The 27,689-nt window shown below is 37.7% G+C and overlaps 2 protein-coding genes across 2 annotated transcripts in view; one reads left to right on the top strand and one right to left on the bottom strand.

The window, feature by feature from the left end:
* The window catches only part of LOC126815870 (uncharacterized), an 88,475-nt gene extending 76,237 nt beyond the window's left edge, over window positions 1–12,238 (bottom strand). Inside the window, exon 1 of the mRNA XM_050541876.2 lies at window positions 11,965–12,238. The gene's annotated coding sequence lies outside the window, so the exon portion shown is untranslated. The remainder of the gene's footprint in view (window positions 1–11,964) is intronic.
* Window positions 12,239–20,359: 8,121 nt separating this feature from the next.
* LOC126815960 (uncharacterized) lies at window positions 20,360–25,865 on the top strand. Its single transcript, XM_050542085.2, has 4 exons — window positions 20,360–20,511; window positions 21,214–21,390; window positions 22,034–22,168; window positions 24,735–25,865. Exons 1-4 carry the CDS (start codon window positions 20,421–20,423, stop codon window positions 24,896–24,898), a joined length of 567 nt encoding a protein of 188 aa, XP_050398042.2. The 5' UTR covers window positions 20,360–20,420; the 3' UTR covers window positions 24,899–25,865.
* Window positions 25,866–27,689: the final 1,824 nt, after the last annotated feature.

The raw sequence follows: 27,689 nt of genomic DNA, 5'->3' as shown, positions 1-27,689 counted from the left end.
CTTCCTTATTCAAAGCGTTTAAATCAATGCTATGAAGTTTATCCTTCATAATGGGGTGTCGAGGTTAATTTATTCAGACATTTATGATTAGATTAAACGATATCAATTTTGTTTTTTAAACAAAATATGGCACAATAACTATTAGTGGCTTTATTAACTTACATTTCAAAACATTCTTTATAATGTGATAGCTGACCTCAACAATGGTTAAATCTATTTGTTAAGGCCAGCTCAATGTTTGTCAAGGTCGCTGAGATGTAAATAAGGTTAGTGCACGTGATTGTTGGCGCGATTCTAAGTTAGGATTAGGTTAAGCATTGGGGTTAGGGTTAGGGTTGGGATTAGCGCTAGTCCTGTTTACATCCCGTGACCTAGAACGATAAATTGAGTTGGGGGGATCACGGTGGCTAAGTGGGTAAGGCGCTGGCCCGCTAGCCTGGAGGTCGGGTGTTCGATCCCTGCATTGGCAGAGAAAGTTCATCCAGATTTTCCGGCGTGGTTCCCCCTTGTCAGTGATGCAGGACGGAGGGCCTGACAAGGACAGCTGTCTAGTCATTCGGATGAGACGAAAAACCGAGGTCCCGTGTACACATTGGCGTGCACGTAAAAGATCCCTTGACAGTTGGAATTCGATATAAGAGTAGGCCATAGTGCCGCTGTCCGGGCAAAATTTCCCTCATAGCACACTGTATGGCGTATGCCCGTCTTCATTAGCCCAGGTTAGGAGCAGAACAGTAGGACGTTAAACTCCATTTCATTTCATTTCATTTCATTTTTTTCTTTGGTTTATAGTGGAAGATGCCTATTATATCGCTAAATTGTTACGTGAAATCGGAACCCACAATCTAGAAAATAATAACTAAATTCATCCTGCAGCAAGACTAGAATATAAATGAAATGAAATGGGGTTTAACGTCCTACTGTTCTGCTCCGACTGAGCTAATGAAGACTGGCCTACGCCATACAGTGTGCTATGAAGGAAATTTTGCTATGGCCTACTCTTATATCGAATTCCAACTGCCAAGGGATCTTCCACGTGCATACCAATGAGTACACGGGACCTCGGTTTTTCGTCCCATACGAACGACTAGACAGCTGTCCTTGTCAGTCCTCCAACCTACATCACTGACAAAGTGTAACCACGTCGGAAAATCCCGAAGTACTTTCTCGGCCAATGCAGGCATCGAACACACGGCCTCCAAACTAGCGACGCAGCGTCTTACCTACTTAGCCAACGTGGCTCCCCCTAATATAGTTATAAAACACCTGTCCTATACCTTATACCTGAGATACATATAGATATAAAACACACCTGTCCTATAACTTATATCTGAGATACATAGCTATGTGTATATTATCATCTTTGATAGATACCAATAAGAGCACAACAATACACCATATATCAGAAGATGGCCAACATCACGCACAATCCCTGTTATTAACATAGATAACACTATTCATATAATACAGGTATTTATCTAGTACAATATGACGACAAGGGTCAGTAATTCTTGGTGTTTATATTCCCACGCACTGAAACTTATATACTTATTCATCCGTTAGACAAGAAAAAGTATACTAAGATTTTCACAAGATTGATAGAGAGAGGGAGAAATGGGGTTTAACGTCCACTCGACACAAACTAGGTCATTTCGGGACTAACATAAGGGTTAATTTTATTTCAATAATTCGCTTGCGCGTAGGGGTCTTTAGCAGAAGATTGATAGAAGTCTTCCAGAATATATAACTAACAAATCCATTAACTTTATTAAATTAAAGTTACATTATGGAAGGTTAGATACAGAGGCCTGTTTCACGAATTTTAACTAAGATAAAATCCAAATTTTAGTAATTTCCTTAAATATTAGATTGATTTTAGTTAAGATTTCGAGAAACGGGGTCCAGAGCTGGTAGATAAAAGCTAGATGATGTAAAGGGAATTTGCTGACAATCTCAGTCAAATTGCTTCACTCTAAGTCGAGAAAACCTTATTTAACATCTTTGTAGCCTCGATTGTCATTGTTACCCCTGTCACGATAATTAACAAAGTCTCGATTATCCAGTTTTGCGTTTAATCATCAACGGACGTTGAACAGCAGATCAGATTCAAATCCAATGAGAATCGGACACAAAATGACATCGAGGGTTGATTATGGTCTTTTCATGTTAATACATGTTAAATTAATAGTTTAGATAACATCCCAGCCCTAAAGAAAGATCTGCAATAGGCAGATTTACCTCTTGTATAATGTATGTTTAATGAATTGAAAAAAAAACTATTACAAAACAGTAGTTCGAAATTGTGTCAAATAAAGTAATACCAACCACTTCTTATTCTTTCACACATGGTCATATAGAAACGTCCAAATGTTTCACGGAGTTAGTTATAACATGGTCATATAGAGACGTCCAAATGTTTCATGGAGTTAGTTATAACATGGTCATATAGAGACGTCCAAATGTTTCATGGAGTTAGTTATAACATGGTCATATAGAAACGTCCAAATGTTTAACTGAGTTAAAACATACCATATTATGGTAATTTTCGAACGTCCACTTTTTAAAAATAAACGTTTTAAAACTCTTATTCTTAAATTAGATGTTAACCAAAATAACAAATGTTTACAGAACGTGACGTTATCAGACAACAACAATGGACATTACTGGAAAATATTGAGAGAGAGATGGGGTTTAATGTCCACTAGACACAAACTAGGTCATTTCGGGACTAGCATATGGTTCAATTTTATTTCAATAATTCGCTTATGCGTAGGGGTCTTCAGCAGTGGGAGGAAACCGGAGGACCGGGAGAAAACCTACGAGGTTGGACAGACGACCCTATACTCACGGAACATATTGCAAATACTGGGCTTTAAACGATTAGATTGATATGCATATAACTAACTGGAATAGAGGATTGGTTAATTACGACAAATACCCTGGTTTAAACTATTATATTAGTTTGAAAAAAAGGGGTGGTTAATGACGACAAATACTCTGGTTTAAACGGTTAGATTAGTTTAAATCGAGGACTTGTTAATGGGGACTAATTATTCTGGATTGCATAGACTTATTCTCATTCTTGAATTGATTGTGGAAATTGAAACTAATTACTTAATTCAGCCCAAAGTGTCCAACAAAATGTCTAAACTCATTCCCCTCCTCCCCACCACCTGCCCCACCAATGACAAGTGTGAATCGTTCTTAATAAACCACTGTCAGTACGTTAAAGATCCCCTGACAGCTGGACATCGAACTAAGAGCAGGCCTTAGCGCAACTGTCCGAGCAAAATCTCTTCCTTGTTGCACTCTGCATATCGCCTTTAAAAGCTCGGGGGGTTGGGTGGCCGAATGGTTAGCAAGTGCGTGCTGTATCATACGGCCTGTCATTGAGTCAACTGGCGTGGTTTTGAATCCCCGGTTGTACGTGACAAGGAGTAGGATCGCCTGTCCAACCTCGTGGGTTTTCTCCGGGTCCTCCGGTTTCCTCTCACTGCTAAAGACACCTACGCGCAAGCGAATTATTGAAATAAAATTAAACCATATGATAGTCCCGAAATGACCTAGTTTGTGTCGAGTGGACGTTAAACCCCATTTCTCTCTCTCTCTCTCTCTCTCTCTCTCTCTCTCGCTTTAAAAGCTCGGTTGGTGAAGACAAGAAAGATGTCAAACCCCATGTCAATTTGTTTTTTAAATGAATATTTGATGGATTCTTGAGAGGTCATTCGGTGTTTCGAATATCTTAATAACCACTAGTCTGTCATTATTTGTATATCATAATTGTCTAGAAAATTATAGATACGAATAGAGAGGTTGAGCTTGACCCCCGTCTATCGGGACAACGAGTATATTTAAAGATAAGTTCAGGCCAGGAGCTAACAGTTTTATCAGCAGGACGTTAACTCGGTCTATTGACGAGATTAATAAATGTCCCCATTCTTTACATTCCAAATAGATTGAACACTTCCTTCAATAATCCACATCAATTAAAGAGACATTCTGTCCACAAAAAATTGAGAGAGAGAAATGAGGTTTAACGTCCACTCGACACAAACTAGATCATTTCGGGACTAACATATGGTTGAATTTTATTTCAATAATTCGCTGGCGTGTAGGGGTCTTTAGCAGTGGGAAGAAACCGAAGGACCCGGAGAAAACCCACGAGGTTGGACAGGTGACCCTACTCCTTGTCACGTACAGCCGGGGAATCGAAACCAAGGCAGATGACTCAATGACAGAAATTATAATAACCATAGCACACGCTAACCATTCGCCCCCCCGCCCCCCATAAAATTGAATTTGAATGGTAAATTATATTGAAATGAAATGAGGTTTAACGTCCTACTGTTCTGCTCATGACTGGGCTAATGAAGCCGGACATACGCCATATAGTGTGCCATGAGAGAAATTTTGCCCGGACAGCGGCACTATGGCCTGCTCTTATATCGAATTCCAACTGTCAAAGGATATTTTACTTCCATGCCAATGTATACACGAGAGAGAAATATGATTAATTTATATATTTTCGTCCAAATGTCCTTTAGAAAATATTGATATCTAATCCAGTGTCAATAAACTCTTTATCTAAGTGTACAAACCGTGAGTTATTGTTCGTATTTACCCACTGTATACTATTAAATATATCATTCATTCAAAATATACCCAATATACACCCAATGCATCAAATACATGGACTTATTGAAACCCACAATACCAATGTACCAACGTGACCTTCTAAGAATATCAAATTGAAAGAAAATTGTAATTTGATTTTTTTTAGTAAATAGTGTATCGTATTCGAAGTGTACAAATAATAAATATTTTATTTTCTTTGATCTGGGGTAATGAGATATTCAATATAAATAATATATATTACAAACGTCCTTTCCATATTTATGAATGAGTGGGTTCATCTAATTTAAAACTCGTAGGGGTTAATTCATTGCTAGTGAATGAAATTTAATCATTTTAAAAGTCCTTAGGCTAAAATATTAATGAAAGAATGTGAGATATTTGTAATAAAATGCGATGTTTCATCTTAAAAAATTGTTAATAAGTAAAAATGTACGTATTAAGGTCCAGTGATTCAACTTAAGTGAGGTCAGCTTAAAATAAAATGATGAATGAACTGAAATGGGGTTTAACGTCCTACCATTCTTCTCCGACTGGGCTATTGAAGACGGGCATACGCCATACAGTGTATGGCAGTCTTTGGCGTCAAGTTATTCCAGTCTACACCGGTAGCATTATCCTACATGGGAATATGTTTAACATCGTTAACCGAGTCGCTCCATACAACTGGCTCACGAAATCACTCTAGCACACTATTCATGTGCCAATTTTTAAAGTTTTAAATTTGTCTTAAATATTGGATATCAGAAGCCCAACTTTTCACGGTAAGATAACAACATCAATGTTGATTTAAGATGACCAATAAGTCGTGTTTACAGTGTCGAAGATATTGAGTTAAACACTTGGCTCCTTTAATGGGCTGGCAATGCTATTAATGTGACCTCGGTTATTCGACCCATCCAAACACCGGTACATTTCATTTCTTTTCTTTTTTGCACAAAACAATACCGAATAAAACATATCGAGCATAGAATTTTATTTTAACATATCGATATCGAATTCCTACAATAGCAAAAATAAACTGCCCTTCGAATTTTCACGAATAATTTAGCTTTGGATTCAGATTTCGTCTAATGGTTTGGATGCAGCTATGGCGAGTGTGGTGTCAGGCAGGGTAAGCTTACTCTTCCAGACACCTGTTACCACTGTTTATCGTGTATTTTGTACACGGTGAACAGTCCATTTGCTGATTACACCATTTCGCCTATATCGTTTTTTTTTTAGGACTTCGAATTTTGTCGGGGGGGGGGGGGGGTGGATGGCCGAATGGTTAGCACGTGCGTGCTGTATCATAAGGCCTGTCATTGAGTCAACTGGCGTGGTTTCAAATCCCCGGTTGTACGTGACAAGGAGTAGGGTCGCCTGTCCAACCTCGTGGGTTTTCTCCGGGTCCTTCGGTTTCCTCCCACTACTAAAAGAGACCTACGCGCAAGCGAGTTATTGAAATAAAATCAAACCATATGTTAGTCCCGAAATGAACAGGTTTGTGTCGAGTGGATGTTAAACCACATCTCTCTCTCTCTCTCCTCTCTCTCTCTCTCTCTATCTCTCTCTCTCCCTCTCTCTCTCTCTCTCTCTCTCTCGAATTTTGTCCAATGGTTTGGTTTGTTCGTACTTGGTTTTATTTTATTTTATTTTATTTTATGAAACTATGCGTGTTCTCGTTGTTATCCTAACTTTTTCATCAATATCGCCGCTTACAACAATAACAATCTTATGTTTAGTTTTCATCTTAAGTGGATCGAGTTTTGTTGACATCAAATATTTTCTTATTATAAATATGGTCGGTCTTTGATGTGTAGCTGAGCTATTAAATACGATCGTAAATCGCCTTAAACATGTCACATAAACAGATATTCCGAGTTGTTATCGTTAATTATTACATTTCTAAGCCATGACATCCATTCATGTCTAGCCTCCAGCATCTTTTCTTATAATGTATTCGTTTGTATCCAATTTGTTTTTGCACTTGGAATGTAAATATTTACATATATATAAATGTTAGTGTAAGTAGACACGGCATTACAAATAAACGAAAAATATAAACTTTTCAAAATAAAAGGTAGTCTTAGCGAAAAATAAACAAAAAGTAGTGTGAATTTTAAACAGTCATAACTTAATTTAGATCAATGTGTTTTATTTCTTTATAGGTTTACGTTCTAATGTGCATGGCTTGAAAGTCTATGCTGTCTCTTGTGATTTATGGTCAGAAATGAAACAAAATGTGGGTTTAACGTCCTACTGTTCTGCTTCGACAGAGCTAATGAGGACGGGCATACATCGTGCAGTGTGCTATGAGGGAAATTTTGCCCGTGCAGCGGCACTACGACCTACTCTTATATCGAATTCTAACTGCCAAAAGATCTGTTAAGTGCATGTCAGTGTATACACGGGACCTCGGTTTTTCGTCCCATCCGAACGATTAGCACACTGTATGGCGTATGCCCTCCTTCATTAGCCCAGTCGGAGCAGAACAGGACTTTAAATCCTATTTCATTGCATTTCATTTCATTTCATTAATTATCTGCAGCAATCAGGCTAATTCAGTCTCTTTAGATTTAATTCGCTACGAGTTGTGGGAATCCGTCAAACAAAGAACTGAAACCAGTTGTAGTAATAAGATAGGCAGAAAGTGAACAGTGGCTTTGAGGAACTAATTATTTCGCATCCAGTGGCCACAAGTTTTAACAAAAGAACACAAAAAAAACGGTTTAATTAATCTAATAGAAATTATTATTCCAGGGAAGCAATGACCAGAATTGATTTTTCTCGGTTGATCGATTAAAAACTTGTCAAATTATTCGTCTGTTGACGGAGCGTGTTGAAGCGAGAATTCAACAGGAATTGGTCACCAGATAAGCGTGACAGCGAAATGAGACAAGGGTCGTTTTTGTCTCGACTTATTTTCATAGAGTTAAATAAAGAACCTTGTGAATGAGTCGTCGCTTTACCATCAAGATTGTATTAAGAGGACACACGAATACTAACATGGTCAATGTACACAATTTGTAGTGTGTTCGAGTAGAAAGATGTCGGACTATAAGCTCTGTAAACAGAACCCGCATTCTCAGCCCGTTTTGACACCGAACAAAAGCGACACTAAAGACCGCTATAGGTCATTCATAGTCTAGATTTTATTGTTATCACAACTTTTTCTCCGGGTCCTCCAGTTTCCTCCCACTGCTAAAGACCCCTACGCGCAAGCGAATTATTGAAATAAAATTGACTATATGTTTAGTCCAGAAATCACCTAGTTTCTTTCGAGTGGACGTTCCCCTCTCTCTCTCTCTCTATCTCTCTCTCTCTCTCTCTCTGAAATGCTTTTGAACCTAATATATTTTTTAGATTTCCAAGGGACTTTCAAGGTTCATGTATCTAATCGTACCTAATCCGTCTTTAACTAAGAAAGCATTTTATTGTTTCGTTAGGTCATAAATTGTATGTTCAGCCCACATCATGGCAAAAGGCGTACTTCGTAGCAAGAATACCCTTATAAATCCAGAAACATTACAGAACATATAGACAGAAGGATGGCAAGAAAACTCTGATAATTTACTGATGTCGCAATTTTTGTACAGTTAGTTTAGAGTAACCACTCCAAAATCTACAGTTAACATTGCTGGAGTTCTTCAAGGGGCCAGTTTGTGTGTCAAATCTGTTACATCATTAAATCGTCGTATGCTCCCGTGTTTGCTCAACAGAAGAGGCGTTTGTAACTGAACTGCCTGGAATGCGCAAATACTGCAGGTTGTATTCACCAAATAAACAAACCCTGATGAATCTGAAACAGCTACATCAAATACTCATCAATTACTCATGTTGTTTTGGGTTATAGTTGGACACAGATCGCCAAATACTTTCACGCCGTCACCCTACGAATGTAGGACGAAAGTTATTTGTAGCCCCTTTCCCTTTCCCCTTCCCCCCATTTGCATGGCCATTTTTGTTGACTTGTTGGTGTAGAATCGAAGAAAAGGGTTTGAAAATACATTTTCTGCCAGGTTTTGGTGAATCTTCATGATTTTGAGGCGGAAGAATTATAGGATACAAGAGTTGAGAGGTTGGTTAGGTCGAAATGTAGAGCCGAAAATTGCATGTTTACTTGTCTCTATTTCCAGCTGGTGTATCTCAAGTTTTGTATGGATTACAGTTCGATTGGTTAAAAACAAACTCACCGGGCTATGTTATGTCTCACGGTAATATACACAGCTAGATGCTGGTTAGATCTATTTGATAAGGCTATCTTCAAGTTGGGTCAAAGGTCACGAGATATAAAGAGGGCTAGCGCTAATCCCTATTCTTAAACCTAACCCTGGACCTAACCGTAACGCTTACCCTAACCTCATTCTTTTTCAGAAACCAAAATACCAGAATACCACAAGCGACACCACAGGAAGACCATCAGCTCCACCAACACCAAAAAACAACTTTGTTTATTAATCTAATGTATTGCATGTATCACGAACCAAATTTACATCATTGTAAGTCAGTGCTTATGCGGAGACTTTGCCTCTCCCCAAATTCTTAAACCTAACCTACAATCTCGTCAACAATCACGTGCACTAACCTTATTTACATCTCAACGACCTTGACAAAAATTGAGCTAGCCTTAACAAATAGATTTAGTCATAAATACTGGTATAACAAACAAAACTATCTTTATCATGTAATGTGCATTAGCATGCATGACCCCTAAAACATGTTTAAAAGAAGCAGCGGCATTTGATGAATAAATCACACGGGAAGCGTTTATTTCCGTGACAAACTGAAACATGGAGATAGTTGCCAGGCAACGAAACATATACGCACCGTAGCTAAGTCATCCGGGAAGTTCATAAAGTAGTTATGAGAAATTGTTGAAATCCGATAGAATTCTTTGTTTCACTAATCTGATAAATATCAAGTAGTTGCGATGATAACTATTCTCGATGGGGCGTTCACGCGATTCTTCAAGGTGATCAAGGGCCATAACTTTGGAAGTTATTACAAGAATTAACTCTGATCTTAATAATATATATATCAATTTAGGTAAAATCGCTGTACATAACTATATATTATCTTTCATATTTCATAAAGACTACTACCAAGATGGCGTGGAGAGTATAACGAATGTCAAAATGGCGACTTTGAGAAACTGCGAGGAGAATATAGACGAAGAATCTGTATCATTCCAATTAAGTTGTTTTTCTGTGTCAAGATGTATTTATCATAAATAAAGATTGACAAAGTAACTTCAACAGCTAACCCTAGTTTTAATGATATTTATTTTTAAGAAAACACAAATATTCTGCATGTTTTATCATCATGGTATATACACCTCAACCTGTTTCATGTTTCTCTCTTTACGTATTCCATGTTTGTTTTACCATTGAGTCAACTGTGACATGTTTGATGAATAGAAGAAGATAAGTATCTTGCGTTTGTTGAATTTTACTTTTCCTCAAATAACTATCATTCTATAAATCAGGGCCCTGTTTGACTGTTTCTCGAAATTATAACTTAAGATAAAATTCAAATTTTACTAGATACTTCAAATTTGATTGGCTAAGCACTAAAATCAATCTAATATTATCCAGTCAAATTACTAAAATTTAGATTTTATCTTAGTTGAAATTTCGTGAAACAGGCCCCTGGGGTACTACCTTAATATTTTAAAGTTATCTTTGACTGATATTCCGTTTAGATATTTAACTTTCACAATATTGTAGTTTGGTACGGAATTTCTTAATCCCTCAAATGATATTCGAAGACTTTAAAGGAGCTAAATCGATATTATTTGAGACCCAGAAATTGCCACAACGTATATAATGGCCCGGGACTGTACAGCGCAGTGGACGCTTACGGCTGCCCCCCGGATCCATTCACTTGATTTGATATTTGTTTATTTGGTGCAATGTCTATTTTCTGTCGTGTCCGGAGGTTTATCTTGTAGATTTTTGTTTTACGTGTAGTGCGGTCCTCCTGCACTTACTATTAGAACTGATTTACATTCAATCGTTTCTATTTTTACTATAAATTCTAATGGTATTTATTGCGTATGCTCTCCAGATAAGAATATGGCGTCACCGTTTGACATGACTTGTGGAATATGTTTAGTCCCGTTCTTCGAGTCCCTTGTTACAAATGGCACTGAAACGCATTATGGTACACGAATGGTAAAATGTTTATTTAATCTTACAAATTGGATATAGAAACCCATCTTTTCCCAGTAAAATCACAACATCAATGTTGATTTAAATTGACAAATAATTCATGTTTTCAATGTCGAAGACTTTGGATCATATTGAGTTAGAAACTTAGCTAATTTAACGTCGTTCTACGTGCGACAAAAATGGTTTTAAAATAATAGCTGAGTCTGTGACTGCATAATTATGTATTCGTCGTTTTATAAATCCATCTGTATTACAAATTATAACTAACTATTCGTTCTATATTAATAGCTACATGTGTTTATATCTGGCTTATATAGTTAAGTACCTGTATCATTTCTACATATCTGTATTGATAGTTTAAAGTTTACAAAAACATATGTTTTATCTAAAGGTGGGCGAATACTTTGATGTTTATATCTAGCTTATATAGGTAGATACCTGTATCATTTCTACATATCATATACGTGCCTTGTTTTATTTACCCAAGGCTATCACACATAGATATGCTGATATATGTTTATATATCTGATTAATAAAACCTATAAACATCATTAGAATATATTTACCTATCTCGTACCTGTACATAGCATACCTGTAGGGAGATTATAATGAATATATTTACCCATCTCTTACCTGTACATAGCATACTTGTACGGAGATTAAAATGAATAAGCGGCATTGTTAGCTGTTTAATCATGGCGGGGTTTTTGTAAGTTGCTAAAATCTTTAAAGACCCCTACGCGCAAGCGAATTATTGAAATAAAATGAAACCATATGTTAGTCCCGAAATAGTTTGTGTCGAGTGGACGTTAATCTCTCTCTCTCTCTCTCTCTCACACACACACACGCATTCATGATCAATAAATATTGTAATAATTATAATAATCGTTATTTATTAGTTGTCATCAGTACATATGAATATTGGACACCACACTATTTTCAAATGGGTAGTCTATCTTATCGTCAAGTGTTACAATACTGTGGTATGTTGTGAACTATGTGAAAACAATTACAACCATAAATCAAAGTCAAGTGTGTAAAATGGCGTTATGTTAACGTTGCTTTGTTCTAATGTGGGAATGCCTTTTGGTGTATGTAATGCAACGGTGTGCTTTTATGAGAAATAACACAATTAAATACAGGCTGAAATTTACGACTAATGCTTAAAACAATTACTTACCGGCTGTCACACTCCATGTTTCGGCCATTATGATATCCTTGTTTGTGGTCATTTACCTAACACTAACACTGACATCAAACAAGTCCGTCCACTGGTCAACTGTCCACTGACATCAAACAAATCCGTCCACTGGTCAACTGTCCGCTTTCACTTATAACTAACGATCATATCACTTGACGAATCTCGCTTGTTTAACTTTTAACTGTTTATTTTATGGCCCAGAATAGTTGTCAATGAATCTCCCCGGTTTCACATCGTAAAGTGTCGTCTGCTCGATATCATAACAGACCTGTGTAGTTGTCGTCTGCTTGAGTCGCTTGACGGTGGTAGAACTGAGGTTTTTTTTGTTATTTGTAGGTCAGGTGGCAATAAAATGAAATGAGACGAAACGGAGAAGGTTAAAGAGCATGGATGACTGACTACAATATGTGGCCCACGTCCTTGTTGAGACGTTTACCTTTGACCCTGAACGTTCGTGGAATGCCTTTGTCCTCTGCACTTCAATCAATCGGCAATACCACCACCACCATCCAACCACTTTATTGACCCTTCGTTTGATATATCAATTTAAACGAAACAATCTTTATGACTGAAAGGTATTTTAATCGGAGGAAACTTAGGAATTATTTACATCCAGTCTATAATTAACTTTGAATCGATCCACCTGAGAAATGTTTATTTTATCCATAAATAATATCTTGGTGTTCTCTCAAAGTGTTCCGACGAGCATGCATTGATCGGAATTGTTAGAAATGAAATAAAATGAAATGGGGTTTAACGTCCTACTGTTCTGCTCCTATGCTGGGCTAATGAAGACGGAAATACGCCATACAGTGTGCTATGGGGGAAATGTTGCCCGGGCAGCGGCACTATCGCCTACTCTTATATCGAATTCCAAATGCCAAGGGATCTTTTACGTGCATTCCAATGTATACACAGGACCTAGTCCTTCGGATGAGACGAAACACCGAGGTCCCATGTATACATTGGAATTCGATATAAGAATAAACCTAAGTGCCGCTGCCCGGGCAAAATTTCCCTCACAGCACACTGTATGGCGTATGCCCGTCTTCATTAGCCCAGTATAGGAGCAGAACAGTAGGACGTTAAACTCCATTTCATTTCATTTCATAGCTCTATAAGCTCCTGTAAATTACTAGAATTGTGCATCTGTGCTTTCATTTGGGTATGCATACGAGTCCGACTTGATGCACACGCATGTGCATTAAAAGGAGATACAGAGAAATTAAATGAAATGGGGTTTAACGTCCCAATGTTCATCTCCGACTGGGCTGACGAAGGGGGGCATACGGTGTGCTATGAGGGAACTAACTGGGCTGGGTCATTTCGCGACTAACATATGGTTGAATTGTATTTCAATAATTGGCTTGCGCGTAGAGGTCTCTAACAGTGGGAGGAAATTGGAGGACCCGGAGAAAACCCACGAGGTTGAACAGGCCTTATGATACAACGTGCACTCGCTAACCATTCGATCATCCAACCCCGTAATTTATATAACATTTAACATCTAACTCAATATCATCCAAAGTCTTCGACATTGAAAACATGAATTATTTGTCAATTTAAATCAACATTGATGCCGTGATCTTACCAGGAAAATATGGGCTTCTGATATCCAATATTTAAGACAAAATAAACACTTTACCATTGGTACACGAAGAACGAGGTTAGACATGTTCCACAAGTCATGTCAAAAATACTATTGGTGTCGACTGGAATAACCTGGCGCTAGAGATTGCAATTCGATTGATACTTCTAGCGTATTTCGCCTAACATATCGGATTAGAAATTAGAAATGAAATGAAATGAAATGGAGTTTAACGTCCTACTGTTCTGCTCCTAAACTGGGCTAATGAAGACGGGCATACGCCATACAGTGTGCTATGAGGGAAATTTTGCCCGGACAGCGGCACTACGGCCTACTCTTATATCGAATTCCAACTGCCAAGGGATCTTTTACGTGCACGCCAATGTGTACACGGGGCCTCGGTTTTTCGTCCCATCCGAACGACTAGACAGCTTTCCTTGTCAGCCCCTCCGTCCTGCATTACTGACAAGGGAGAATCACGCCGGAAAATCTGGATGAACTTTCTCGGCCAATGCAGGGATCGAACTTAGAAATTAGAGTAAAAACAGAAACGATTGAATGTAAATCTCTTTATATACATTCATATTACATTATTATATGCGTTGCGTCCCATTTGTGTCAATTTCTAGGGCCCAATATTAGCTCATTTAAGGCCTAAAGAAAGGCTCGCGATAGGAAGATTTAGCTGTTGCATAATACATCTTTAAATGGTTGTATGGAGATTCTAGTTAGGATTGGATTGGAGATTGCCTAAACCGTAATTACTTTTTGACCACATAACGTTTTTTCTTGACAACGGGGGGGTGGGGGGGTAATATTTGGAACCTGGTCCTGAGGAATAAATCCGTTTTCTTCCGCGAAAAATTTGGAGGCAGACCACCGTTAATTGTGGTTCGTCTATTAATATCAATTCTCTCTCTGGCTCTTTTCTCCCCTTTTGCATGTCCATTTTTGTTGATTTTTGACTTTTGGGGTGTCTAGAATGGACGCAGAGGGTTTGAATTAACATTTTCTGCCAAATTTGGTAAATATTCATGATTTTGAGGCGGAAGGATAACAGGGTTATCAGGTTGGCTATGGTGATATGTACGGCAACTAGTTACATGTTTTAGTATGCTTCTTCAAGTTTGTGTATCTCAAAATTTGAGTGGTCAACCTTATACAAATTTTAGTGGAAAGACATGACCATTTGTTCCTCTGTCTGTAGTGAAAAGCATTCAGCCCAACGAAAATTTGGGGAAAAGTTGGATGTGGGCAAATAGGCCAGAATTAACACTGAAGTCAATGGGGAAATTAATGGTGGTCTGCATCCCGTAATCATGTCATTTGTTTAATAATTTATTATCTCCCTTGAGTTGAACTAAGTTGTCAATTCAAGCCAAATTACCCCGTCTTCGCTCGACTCTAAAAGTGCGCAAAGTTCATGCAGGATGAAGCCCACTAACGTTATAATTCACTGCTCGTAATTGTCCTCAAGACATTGCCAGGGCGGATCGACCGAATAGTTGGCGCCTGCGCATTGCATCATAAGGTCAGTCATTGAGTTAATTAGCGTGGTTTCGATTCCCCGGTTGTACGTGACAAGGAGTAGGGTCGCTTGTCCAACCTCGTGGGTTTTCTCCGGTTTCCCCCCACTGCTAAAGACCCCACGCGCAAACGAATTATTGAAATAAAATTGAACCACATGTTTGTCCTGAAATGACCTAGTTTGTGTCGAGTGGACGTTACCCCCCCCCCCCCTCTCTCTCTCTCTCTCTCCCCCCACAAGTTAACAAAGCAAACAATTTCTAATAATAATAATTTTATATATAAATACATTGTTGGGAGGTTATGTGTTGAATTTAGGCGTGATTTTTGGTTTTAAAATTTTTTTTTTTTTTTTTTACAAAAATAAAAGTAAAACTTGTATTGATACGATCTTCTATAGATAAAATATATAAACAATTAACTTTCACTCTCCATTTTAATCCATGGTCTTTGGTTGGCATAAACACATTAAAGATGTCAGCTTGGACGATTTCTTCATAGTTTTAACATTTTGTTCATCTGAAATATTTAAAAAAATATACAGATTTCGATTTAACAAAAATTATATTAAAAATCATTGAGTGCGATCTCGAAATGAAATGAAATTTGGTTTAACGTCCTACTGTTCTGCTCCGACTGGGCTAATAAAGACGGTCATACACAATACAGTGTGCTTTGGTGAAAATTTTGCCCTGACAACGGCGCTACAGTCTACTATTATTCGAATTCCAAAAATTGAGAGTTCCTTTAACTTTACGCCAATGCCGAAACGGGACTTCGTTTTTCGTCCCATCCGAACGACTAGACACTGTCCTTGCCAGTCCTTCAGTCCTGCACCACTGACAAGGGGAAACCACGTGGAAAATCCAGGACCTCCTGGTTAGTGAGCCAGCGTCCTACTCACTGAGTCACCCGCGACTCCCCTTTATATGAGTTGATTGATGATGTACTAGTATAAAATATAAAACTGACCTATTTTATTTTCTGTCTTGTTCTTTGATTTCCGGCTGATTCTTTTCCAGAATTTCTGAAAATGATAAAATATATTTTTCTTTATTGAAATCTGTGTTTGGATCTTTATAACTTGGTGAGTTTAAAATTAAGTAATTTTCTGAATGAAAATGATAATGCCCATTGAAATTATTGTATATAACACGGAAACAATATTTTGTTATATGTTACCATGACAATGCGTTTTAAACACAAAAAAAACTTACTTTAAGAAAATTCTGTCTATTCTTGGGTTTAGGTGTTTCTTGTTCCTCTGTTTTATCTGAGAAAGGTCGATGTTCTGTCATGACTGATGAAACTGTAGAATTGGAGGTGTTTATATCAACAATATCTTTGGTATCTTGGCACCGTTGATTTATAATTCTGTCTGAGCTTTCAATCTCAGTAATGGTTCCACTAGACGTCGGTTTGACTTGAGTTATGACGTTTTCAGCTTTCGTTTTGTCAACCATATTTATGGCTCCATTTTTATAAGTTGTCCTTTCAGAAATATTTCCATCTACGATTACTTGATTTCCTTTCGGTCTAACAGCATTCAAAATTCTATAAAGGGTCCCAGCTGCAGACGATCTTAGGGTACATGGGGTGAAATATGTAGCAACTGTCCCACCTTGCATCTTTTGCATCTTTGTCGTTACATCTTCAGGAATCAAGTTTCTGTAAAGGTTCTGCGCTGCAAACGATTTAATGGTACATGGAGTGAAATATGCAGCAATTGTTCCACCTGGCATCTTAGGCCTTACATCTCCAGGAATCAAGTTTCTGGTAAGGGTTTCAGCTACAGACGACCTAAGGGTAGATGTAGCAACTGTTCCAGCTGACATCTTTGTCGTTATAACTCCAGGAATCAAGTTTCTAGAAAGGGTCATAACTGCAGACGACCTAAGGGTACGTGGCATCCTTGTCTCTAGATCTTGAGGAATAATTTTTCTATCAACATCGCCATATTTCATTTCGTCATTTTCTTTCTGTCTTGCAACATTCAAGTTTCTCTGACGAGTTCCAGCTGCACCTAGCATCTTATTCGTTAGATCTCCGGGAATAATTTTGCCATCACCACCACCGATCTCAGCAGCTGTGGTCTTATAATTAGCTTTTGACAAGATTTCGCATATTGGTCTATCATTCCTACGACTCGTAGCATCAGAATCGTTGATGATGCTGAAAAACAGAGGTCGTGTTTTGATGTCCTGGATGTCGCCTAGTTGGAGGCTGAAGTCTAAATCAACCAATTTAAATCGGATTATAGGACGACCAGGTGTAGGAAAAAATCCTGAAAAAATTAAAATAGAATATATAAATATTACCAAAGAAATAAATAGATCTTAAATATACCCCCACTCCTCACCCCCTTTTCAATTAGGTTTTTTAAACATGTATTATGTAAGAGCTAAATGTGCCTATTACAGGTTTTTATTTTGGCTTCAAATGTTATATAATTTATTATTTAGACATTTATTCACATGACAGGCCTATAATCAACTCTCTAGGATATTCTTCTGCCGCAGATATAAAATGATTTAATTAATGGGTTGGGTGGGGGGGGGAGATGACCGAATGATTTGCACGTGTGCCCTATATCATAAGGCCTGTCACTGGCGTGGTTTCGAATCCCCAGTTGTACGTGACAAGAAGTAGGGTCGCCTGCCCAACCCCGTGGTATTTCTCCGGGTCCTCCGGTTTTCTCCAATTTGCTAAAGACCCCTACGCGCAAGCGAATTTTTGAAATAACATTGAACCATATGACCTAGTTTGTGTCGAGTGGATGTTAAACTCTCCCTCTCTCTCTCACTCTGATAAGAATATTACAATTTCAACAAACCTTTAGGTCGAGTATTTGGTCGAGTTTTAGATGTCCTAGTTCTCAGTTCTTCCTGCAATATCTTAATATCCTCCATTTTATTTCTGGAATAAATTACATGTAATAATTTAACATGATTGAAAGTAAGTAAATAAATGAATAAATGAATAAATGAATAATTAAATAAATGAATAAATAATCAGGATTTGTTGAATTATTTTGACAATGAAATGTGGTTTAACGTCCTACTGTTCTGCTTCGACTGGGCTAATGAGTTTTAGAGTTTATTTTCCTCTAATTTCACGGAGTTACGGCGCCACGGCGTATGAGACGCTGGCTCGCTAGCCAGGAGGTATCGGGTTCGACCCTGATGTTGGCCGAGAACCGAGAAAGTTCCTCTGGAATTTCCAGCGCAGTTTCACATGTGTCGGGTCAAGGCAAGGCCGTGTCGTTCGGATGGGACGAAAAACAGAGGCGTGCACGTAAAAGAACCCACGTCAGTTGAGTTGGAATTTGTAATAAGAGTAGGCCGTAATATCCATCATCGCACACACTTCATATGGCGTATGCCCGTCTTCATTAGCCCAGCCGGGACGAACAGCGACCCGTTAAACCCTATTTCATTTCTTCTTAATTCAATCTTTATTATAACGTGTGTTTATTAAATAATCTAGTTCGGGGGCTTAGATCTTAATCTAAATCACTTGTTTAATTATTATAATATATCTAAATCTAAATCTGAAATAATCCTAAATTTTAATGATGAAAATAACAGAATATTGTTGTCACTTACCTTATAGAAGTTAATGAAGACAATTTAAGGTCAATTTGAAGAAATTCGTGCTAAAATAGCAAATATTCTTGTAGAAAATACGATGTGTGACTTTCCAGTAGTAATATACACGGTAAATCTAATTGTTATGACGTCATTCTATTATATTACGTAGAATAATGGCATGACGTCACTTTTAATCCGTATTACACACGAAATCATTAACTTTCAAATTGAATTTGTAATTAAATTTGTGGTGTTTTCGGAGATATTTGAGACATTTAGGTATTAGCACAATATGTTGACTGGAACCTTTCTCGGGATTTTCCAGCAGCATGGATACCCCTTTCCAGTAATGCAAGGAACAACATCTAGTCGAGAGTGCACGTAAAAGAACCCCTGTCACTGCCCGGGCACAATTTTCACCCGTATATACTCATCTTCATTATCACGGGGTGGGGGTGGTGGGGGTGATGGCCGAATGTATCATAAGGTCTGTCATTACGTCAAGGGCCGTGGATTCGATTCCTGGGTAGCTTGTAAAACCTCGTGGCGATGTATTGAAATAAATTGAACCAGATGTTAGTCCCGAAATGATCTGGTTTGTGTGGAGAGGACGTTAAACCCATCTCTCTCTCCCTCTCTCTCTCTCTCTCTCTCTCTCTCTCGGTTGACGCAGAAATATAGGATGCTAAATCCCATTTCATTTCTAAAACGGGAGCCACGGTGGTTAAGTGAGTAAGACGCTGGCCTGGAGGTCGCGGGTTCGATGCCGGTGTTTGCCTCGAAAGTTCATCGAGATTTTCCAGCGTGGTTTCCTCTTGTCAGTGGTGCAGGACGTGGGGGGGGGGGGGGGCTGACAAGGACAGCTGTCTAGTCGCTCAGATGGGACGAAAAACTGAGGTCCCGTGTACATATTGGCGTGCACGTAAAATATCACTTGGCAGTTGGAATTCGATATAAGAGTAGGCCGTAGCGCCGCTGTCCGGGCACAATTTCCCTCATAGCACCCGTCTTCATTAGCCCAGATCGGAGCTAATAGGAGTTGCGTCCCTTTATCCACTTGGTGATATCCCAAGAATGTCAAGGCGGTTGTTGGTCTATTATTAGATAAAGAATAAAAGCATCGGAATACCCATAAACTGTCTAAGGAATGCTGTGGATTGAACACTGAAGACCGTATGAGAAATTAGTAGTCTTGCTCCACATTCATTTATTAATAGGAGTTGCGTCCCTTTAACCACATTGCCATATCCCAAGAATGTCAAGGCGGTTGTTGGTCTATTATTAGATAAAGAATAAAATCATCGGAATGTCCATAAACTGTCTTAGAAATGCCATGGATTTAACACTGAAGACAGTATGAGAAATTAGTAGTCTTACTCCAGATTCATTTATTAATAGAAGTTGCGTCCCTTTAATCACTTGGCGAGATCCCAAGAATGTCAAGGCGGTTGTAAGTCTACGTCATATTCGCCAACGTGGTTTTGTTGACAAGTAAAACAGGGAACACCGATAATTTCATCACCATTTAGCAAGAAGTCCCTAAACACGTAAATCTGAACACGGCCAAATAAAAACGTTGCTAAAATTAGACCAAAGATAAAAACTATAAAAGCGACTTTCAGATAATTTCAATCCATTAATCAGAATATATCAGTCAACAGTCTGGGCTTTGTTAAGATACACTTTGTTGTACAAGGATAGCAACTTATTACCACTTTCTAAAATTCATCATGGGATTTCTATTCTCCAAGTTAGCGGATATTTACGCAGATTTCAGGAACGATCCAGCTAGAATTTTAATGGTCGGACTTGATGCCGCAGGTAGGACATGCAACTATTAAAATCACTAATTGTCTTTTCTTGATATAAGAGAGAGACTGGTATAATTTCATTTCAATTTTCTACACACGCTTCGAACGACGAAATCTTGATAACTTCTTTCTATAAGCGGCAAGTTTTCCTAATATGTAGAGTAACGGAATCTGCCGAGGTTTGCCGAGTGTTTCTGATACGTTTCAGTTTATTAAACATACATTATACAAGAGCTAAATCTGCATATAAGTATGCCATCGCTTGTCTGCGATATATAGTGGACTGGAATACATGTTTTGAAAAATAATTAAACGTAAAAGTGGATTATCGGCACAATACTAGATCTTCAAAATCGTGCGAAATATTTTGATACCAGGATTGTAGGTAAGGGTTAGGGTTAGGGCTAGGAACCTTACCCTAACCCTAACCCACAATCCTTATATCAAAATATTTCGCACGAATTTGAAGATCCAGTATTGTGCGGATTATCGAGACTTTGTTTTATATCGTACCAACTTTAGTAGGCCTAATAATGATCGAGGCTAGCCTAAACTTCAATCGCTAATATATCGGTTCAAGGTGGATCAATTTGACTGAAATTTTCAGCAAATTCCCTTTACATTATCTATGTCTTAACTTTTATAATGAGAACTGCCAGCTCGTTATCTAATATCTCATACTCCCCAGTTAATATATTTTGTCCATTTTCAGGTAAAACAACGTTATTGTATAAAATCAAGCTAGATGAAAATGTGATGACAATACCTACAATAGGATTTAATGTAGAAACTGTCTCACCTGTTAAAGGTGTAACATTCACCATGTGGGATGTTGGAGGACAGGATAAAATACGACCTCTCTGGAGACATTATTTCCAAAATTCAGATGGTAAGTTATCATTTAGTTCATTAAAAACAAAACAATGACGGAAGGCTATCGGTAGTTACGACTCTTGAAAAAAACAGGGTCATATTTTTATTTTCAAATGGCATTTTCACAACATCAGTGTTTTGGTGCTTTTCTGATTTGGATAAAAGACACAAATATAATTTGTGTTTTGGCCGTCATTAATATCTCACAATAATTGTGTAATCAAGTTAGATCCATGTGCATCTTGTATAATTTATTACAACTTTACAATCTGATTAAAACACAGATCCTATTTCGTTTCGTTTTATAGTTTAAAATTTCATTTTACTTGTCTTCACAACACTAGGATCTGGAAGAGTTGTTATATAACAGGCGTTCTAGTTGATGTGAGGAATTGGTCAATGAAACGGTTTGTTACGGCGAGTTCTTGGCGTGAGATGCACGGAACCACTAGAAACGTCAATGTTGATTGATTAATCAATGTCTGACGTCATAGGGTCAAAAGACGCGACCTTCCAATACTACCGGTCAGATCTTCATGTAGTGTAGGCCATCGAAAGTATAAAAAAACGAAACGAAAAATAGATATGTATTTTAATCATATTCCGGAAAAACAAATTTCTATTTTCAAAAATGGAACATAACATTTGACCTTTTTCAGCTGTATTATATGTTGTTGATAGCGCTGATCATGAACGATTACAAGAAGCTCATGATGAATTGATGACAGTATGTGACAGTGATGAAATGAGAGGTGTTCCTATTGTTGTGTTAGCAAATAAACAAGATCTTAATGGTAAGAATAATATTACATATTTCTATTCCAGTTATCATTCCGTTCCACCATTCACGGGCCACGGTGGCTAAGTGGGTAAAATTCTGGCTCGCTAGCCTGGAGGTCGGGTGTTCGATCCCTGCATTGCCCGAGAATGTTCACCCAGATTTTCCGGCGTGGCTCCCCTTGTCAGTGATGCAGGCCGGAGGGCCTGACAAAAACCGAGGTCCCGTGTACACATTGGCGTGCACGTAAAAAATCCCTTGATAGTTGGAATTCAATATAAGAGTAGGCCGTAGTGCCGCTGCCCGGGCAAAATTTCCCTCATAGCACACTGTATGTCGTATGTCCGTCTTCATTAGCCCAGTTCGGAACAGAACAGTAGGACGTTAAACCCCATTTCATTTCATTTCATTTTCATAACTTGGTCGATTCATAGCGCCTACTGTAGATTCAGTCCAGCCATTACAAGTTTCGCTGTTGTTTTATAGTTTTGTATCTACTACAATAGTCATACGCGGGGGGGGGGGGGGCGGTTAGGGTTCCATGTATCTGTGCGCCCCAACCTCTCCCTTATAATGTTTAAATCTCTATCAATTACAATCAAAAAGTCCCTGTTTGCCCCATTTCTAAAAAGCGAATAGTAAAAAACACAACACAATTCATATGGAGTACAATCACTGGTTTATACACATATAACACGACGTTTCAACAAGTATTCTCTTATCGTTATCAGGTCGTGTTATATGTGTATAAACCAGTGATTGTATTCCATATAAAAGAATGTTGTGTTTTTAAATGTACCCAATCACTAAATACCACTCGAGGATTATAAAAGCGAATAGTACTTAACATTGGGATATCGTGTAAACACACAATCGATCATGATGTTAATGAAATAAAATTGGGTTTAACGTCTTACCTTACTGCACGAGCCGGGGTATCATGACGTGTACTAGATTAGGAGGCAGACCACCATTAAATTTCATCATCTCGGTACCCTGTAGTTCGTCTATTTAAAGCAATTCTCTCTCTCTCTCTCTCTCTCTCTCTCTCTCTCTCTCTCTCTTTTCTCCCCTTTTGTGTGCCCATTTTTGTTGATTTTTTGGTCTAGAATGGACGAAGAGGGTTTGAATTAACATTTTCTGCCAGGTTTTGGTAAATATTCATGATTTTGATGCGGAAGGATAACAGGGTTATCAGGTTGGCTACGGCCATATGTACGGCAACTAGTTACATGTTTTTAGTATGCTTCTTCAAGTTTGTGTATCTCAAAATTTTGGTGGTCAACCTCATACAAAATTTAGTGCAAAGACATGACCATTTGTTCCTCTGTCTGTAGTGAAAAGCATTCAGCCCAACGAAAATTTGGGGAAAAGTTGGAGGTGGGCAAAGAGGCCAGAATTAACATTGAAGTCAATGGGGAAATTAATGGTGGTCTGCCTCCATTAATATAACGCTCCTTTGCGGATTGTCTCCCTTGTATCACTGTAACTGGTCTCAGACTAGCAATTATTTGCCCATTGACTTCAATTTTAAATGGCTGTAACATCACAGACTGTAGCTTTTTGCTCAACATTCCGTTGGTTCCAATCTTTTAGGCACAATGGGGACAACATTTGGCAATCTCCTCATCATATTTTTGTAGGGGGTTGACCATTTAGATTTTTTGCTACGCGGATTTGAAGTTGACTCGGGTGAAAATCTCACTTCCAACACAATGATTGCTCTGCAGGACACTTTACACCCCCTATCCCTCCGCTGTAATATCATCAGTATTACCCAAAACTGCTATGAAATTGCAAATTTGATCCCTTTTCTCCAATTCTAGACCAAAAAGTCAACCCAAAAATGCAGGAAGAGGGGAGAAAAAAATTAAGGGAAAAATTTATAACTCGCACTCGCATTTATAACTCATGAAATAAAGGGAAATAATTACTAGTCTTAGTCCAACTGCAGTGCAGTGGGCGATTGAATGGTCCCCGAATACGTTTGCTTAATTTGATAGCTCTGTTATTATTTATTACTTTCGATCTCCGTGTGTGATGATACGTGTTCGTCTTCTGGGTTTCTTGACTTCAGAACCGTTCTCCCGCACTTTCTATTTATTTTATCCAACATTAGGAACCACGGTGGCTAAGTGGGTAGGACGCAAGCTCGCGTGTTCCATCCCTGTATTTGCCGAGAAAGTTCATTGGGATTTTCCGACATGGTTTCCCCTTGTCAGTGATGCAAGACGGAGAGACTGACAAGGATAGCTGTCTAGTCGCTCGGATGGGACGAAAAACCGAGACCCCATGTAGGCTACACATTGGCGCGCTTGTAAAAGACCCATTGGCAGCATTTTGAATTCGATATAAGAGTAGGCCACAGTTCCGATGCCCGGGCGAAATTTCCCCTATAGCACACTGTATGACGTATGCCCGTCTTCGTTGGCCTAGACGGACCAGAACAGTAGGAGGCTCAACTCCATTTCATTTCATTTATTAATTTATCTTATCCAATATTACCTTCCTAGTGGATTCCCCTTCATTCTTTCTTTTTAAATATGTTTTTAGAGTGTCTTGTTTTATTATTCTATTAACAGGAGCGATGTCCGCATCTGCTTTAATTGAAGGTTTGAATCTGAGAAAATTTACAGACCGGAAATGGTTCGTACAGGGGACATGCGCTGTAACGGGTGATGGTATTTTTCCCGCCATGAAAGAACTCGCAAGATTAGTTAAAGACTTTAAAAAATCGCAAAGATAAACAACCCTGTTTTGACTTTGAGATGTGTGATATTGTAAAACAATCATAACTTTTATACTGAAAAGATGTATATATCTTAGTCTGTATTTACTGTGATATTCATATGGATTTACAAGTGAGGAGTGATTGTGGGCTGTGCATATATCGAAAACACGAATTATTTGTAAATTTAAATTCACATTGATGTTGTGATCTTAATGTGAAAAGATGAACTTCTGATATCCAAGACAAATTAAACATTTTACCATTGGTACCATAATACGTATCAGTGCTATTTGTAACATATCAAACGGTGACACCATATTCTTGTCTGGAGAGCATGCGCAATAAATACTAGCGGTGTAGACTGGAATAACCAGACGCAAGAGATAGCCATCGGAGTGAGACGTCTGGCGTATTTCGCCGAGCATAACTGATTTGAAATTGGAGTAAAAACGGAAACGATTGAATGTAAATCACTTCATATACATTTATATATATATTGCGACCCATTTGTGTCAATTTCTAAGTCACAAATATTAGCAATTTAGCTCCTTTAAATAGAAGTTATACCGAAGTCTTTCTTACCTATCTCGAAGCGCCATTAACGATCAGTATAATAATCATCAGAAATTTATCAAATCAGGGATTTCTTTATACTCACCACATTCCCTCCGATAGCCTGTATCAGGACACAAACTAATATATTGGACCATTTGGGACCATCTATACGGCGATTAGTTTCAAATTAGATTCTGTGATATAGAGGCACGTCGATAGAAGTAGCAGGTACTCTTTACACGAAGGGTACAGGAAACGAAAACAACTTAGGCTATACCTTTGTACTGTAAAGTCGACTTATAAAAATGGTTCATTTTTTGTATATACTATATATTCTATTTTTATTCTAATATGTATGTAATATTGGCTAAGTTCCTTTCTTTGTATATATTTTATTTTTTTCTAAAAATTAAATGTTGTATGTAATATTGACGTCTGTGTTATGCATTGTATATATTTTATTTTATTAGAATATGAATTAAATGTTGTATGTAATATTGACTTATGTGTTATTCCTTGTATATAATATATTTTGTATTTTATTTTAATACGAATTAAATGCTGTATGTAATATTGACTTAATTTCTTTCTTTGTATATATTTTATTTTATTATAATATAAATTAAATGTCGTATGTAATATTGACTTATGTTTTATTCATTTTTGTATTTATTTATTTGTAAAAAATAAATAGAAATCTCTTGATTTATTATCGGTATGTTGTCCGGGATTAAATATGCATTATGCAAGAGCAAAATCTGCTTATTACAAGTCTTTCTTTAGGCCTGAAATGTTATCTAAATTATCAATTAGACATTAATTAACTTATCCAGACCATAATAAACTCTCGATGTCAAGGCTACCTTTCGATGTAGGCTGGATTAGATTCCTATATGCCGCTTATGGCTATTGATAATTAAATCAATAAAAGTGGATAATCGAGACTATGCTGTTTATATGGACTCAGACTAGCAATTATTTGCCCATTGACTTCAATGTTAAATGGCTGTAACATCACAGGCTGTAGCTTTTTTCTCAACATTCCGTTGGTTCCAATCTTTATAGGCACAATGGGGACAACATTTGGCAATCTCCTCATCATAATTTTGTAGGGGGTTGACCATTTAGATTTTTTGCTACACGGATTTGAAGTTGACTGGGGTGAAAATCTCACTTCCGACACAATGACTGCTCTGCAGAAAGACACTTTACACCCCCTATCCCTCCGCTGTAATATCATCAGTATTACCCAAAACTGCTATGAAATTGCAAATTTGATCCCTTTTCTCCAATTCTAGACCAAAAAGTCAACCCAAAAATGCAGGAAGAGGGGAGAAAAAAATTAAGGGAAAAATTGTCTATTTATAACTCGCACTACATTCGTCCATCATGAAATAAGGGGAAATAATTACTAGTCTTAGTCCATATTAATGATTTTAGTAATGATGACCGAGACTATGCAAAAATTTCACCCGCTTCTTTCTCGGCTCATAGTGGATAAATTTGACTGAAATTTTCAGCAAATTACCTTTACACTATCTAGTTTCTAACTATTATAGCGAGAACAGTCATCTCTTTATCTTATCTCCCATAATGTATCTTTAATTAAAGAAACATACAATAACTACAAAAATACTTAGTCATCAACATACCACCCCCTTTTATACCCCAAAACTAAGTCAAATTTGTTTCCCTGGAAACACAAACATTATTGAATCTGAGAATTGTCGAATAAGTAACATGTTCAACTAGTATAGGAAGTTAAGGGTACAGCGAGTGCCATTGCTATTTTTAGTAATTGGTCATTTGCATTTACTGTGACTCTCTCATTTATACCAGGTCAGTCGATCATTGGACCGTCTCTGGTATTCTGCGTATTTGGTGCTGTATCTTTCGTGTCAGTTTGTTTTGTTTTGAGATTTTTGTCAGAAACAAAAGGGAAATCATAAAAAGACATTGTGCATTTCTCTTTCGACAAAAATCTAAATATTTCAGTTATTTAATGTCAATATGATCGAATATCTGAAAATGAACAAACCATGTCTAAATCCAATAATCCAAATCTCAAAAATCCATAATCTCATGAATTCATTTGATACAATATGTAGCCAGATGTTCATCATAAAATATAAATATATTAAACTGCATACTGTGAAAGGTTATTAACAGATTTATCCTGAACAGTCTATGTTTATATATCATATAGCCCACGCACCTAAGTTGAAACAGATGTGCATATCGAATTTAAATG

Source organism: Patella vulgata, chromosome 3, assembly GCF_932274485.2.
Source record: "Patella vulgata chromosome 3, xgPatVulg1.2, whole genome shotgun sequence".
Lineage (NCBI taxonomy): Eukaryota > Metazoa > Mollusca > Gastropoda > Patellidae > Patella > Patella vulgata.
This window is presented reverse-complemented; position numbering and strand designations above follow the sequence as displayed.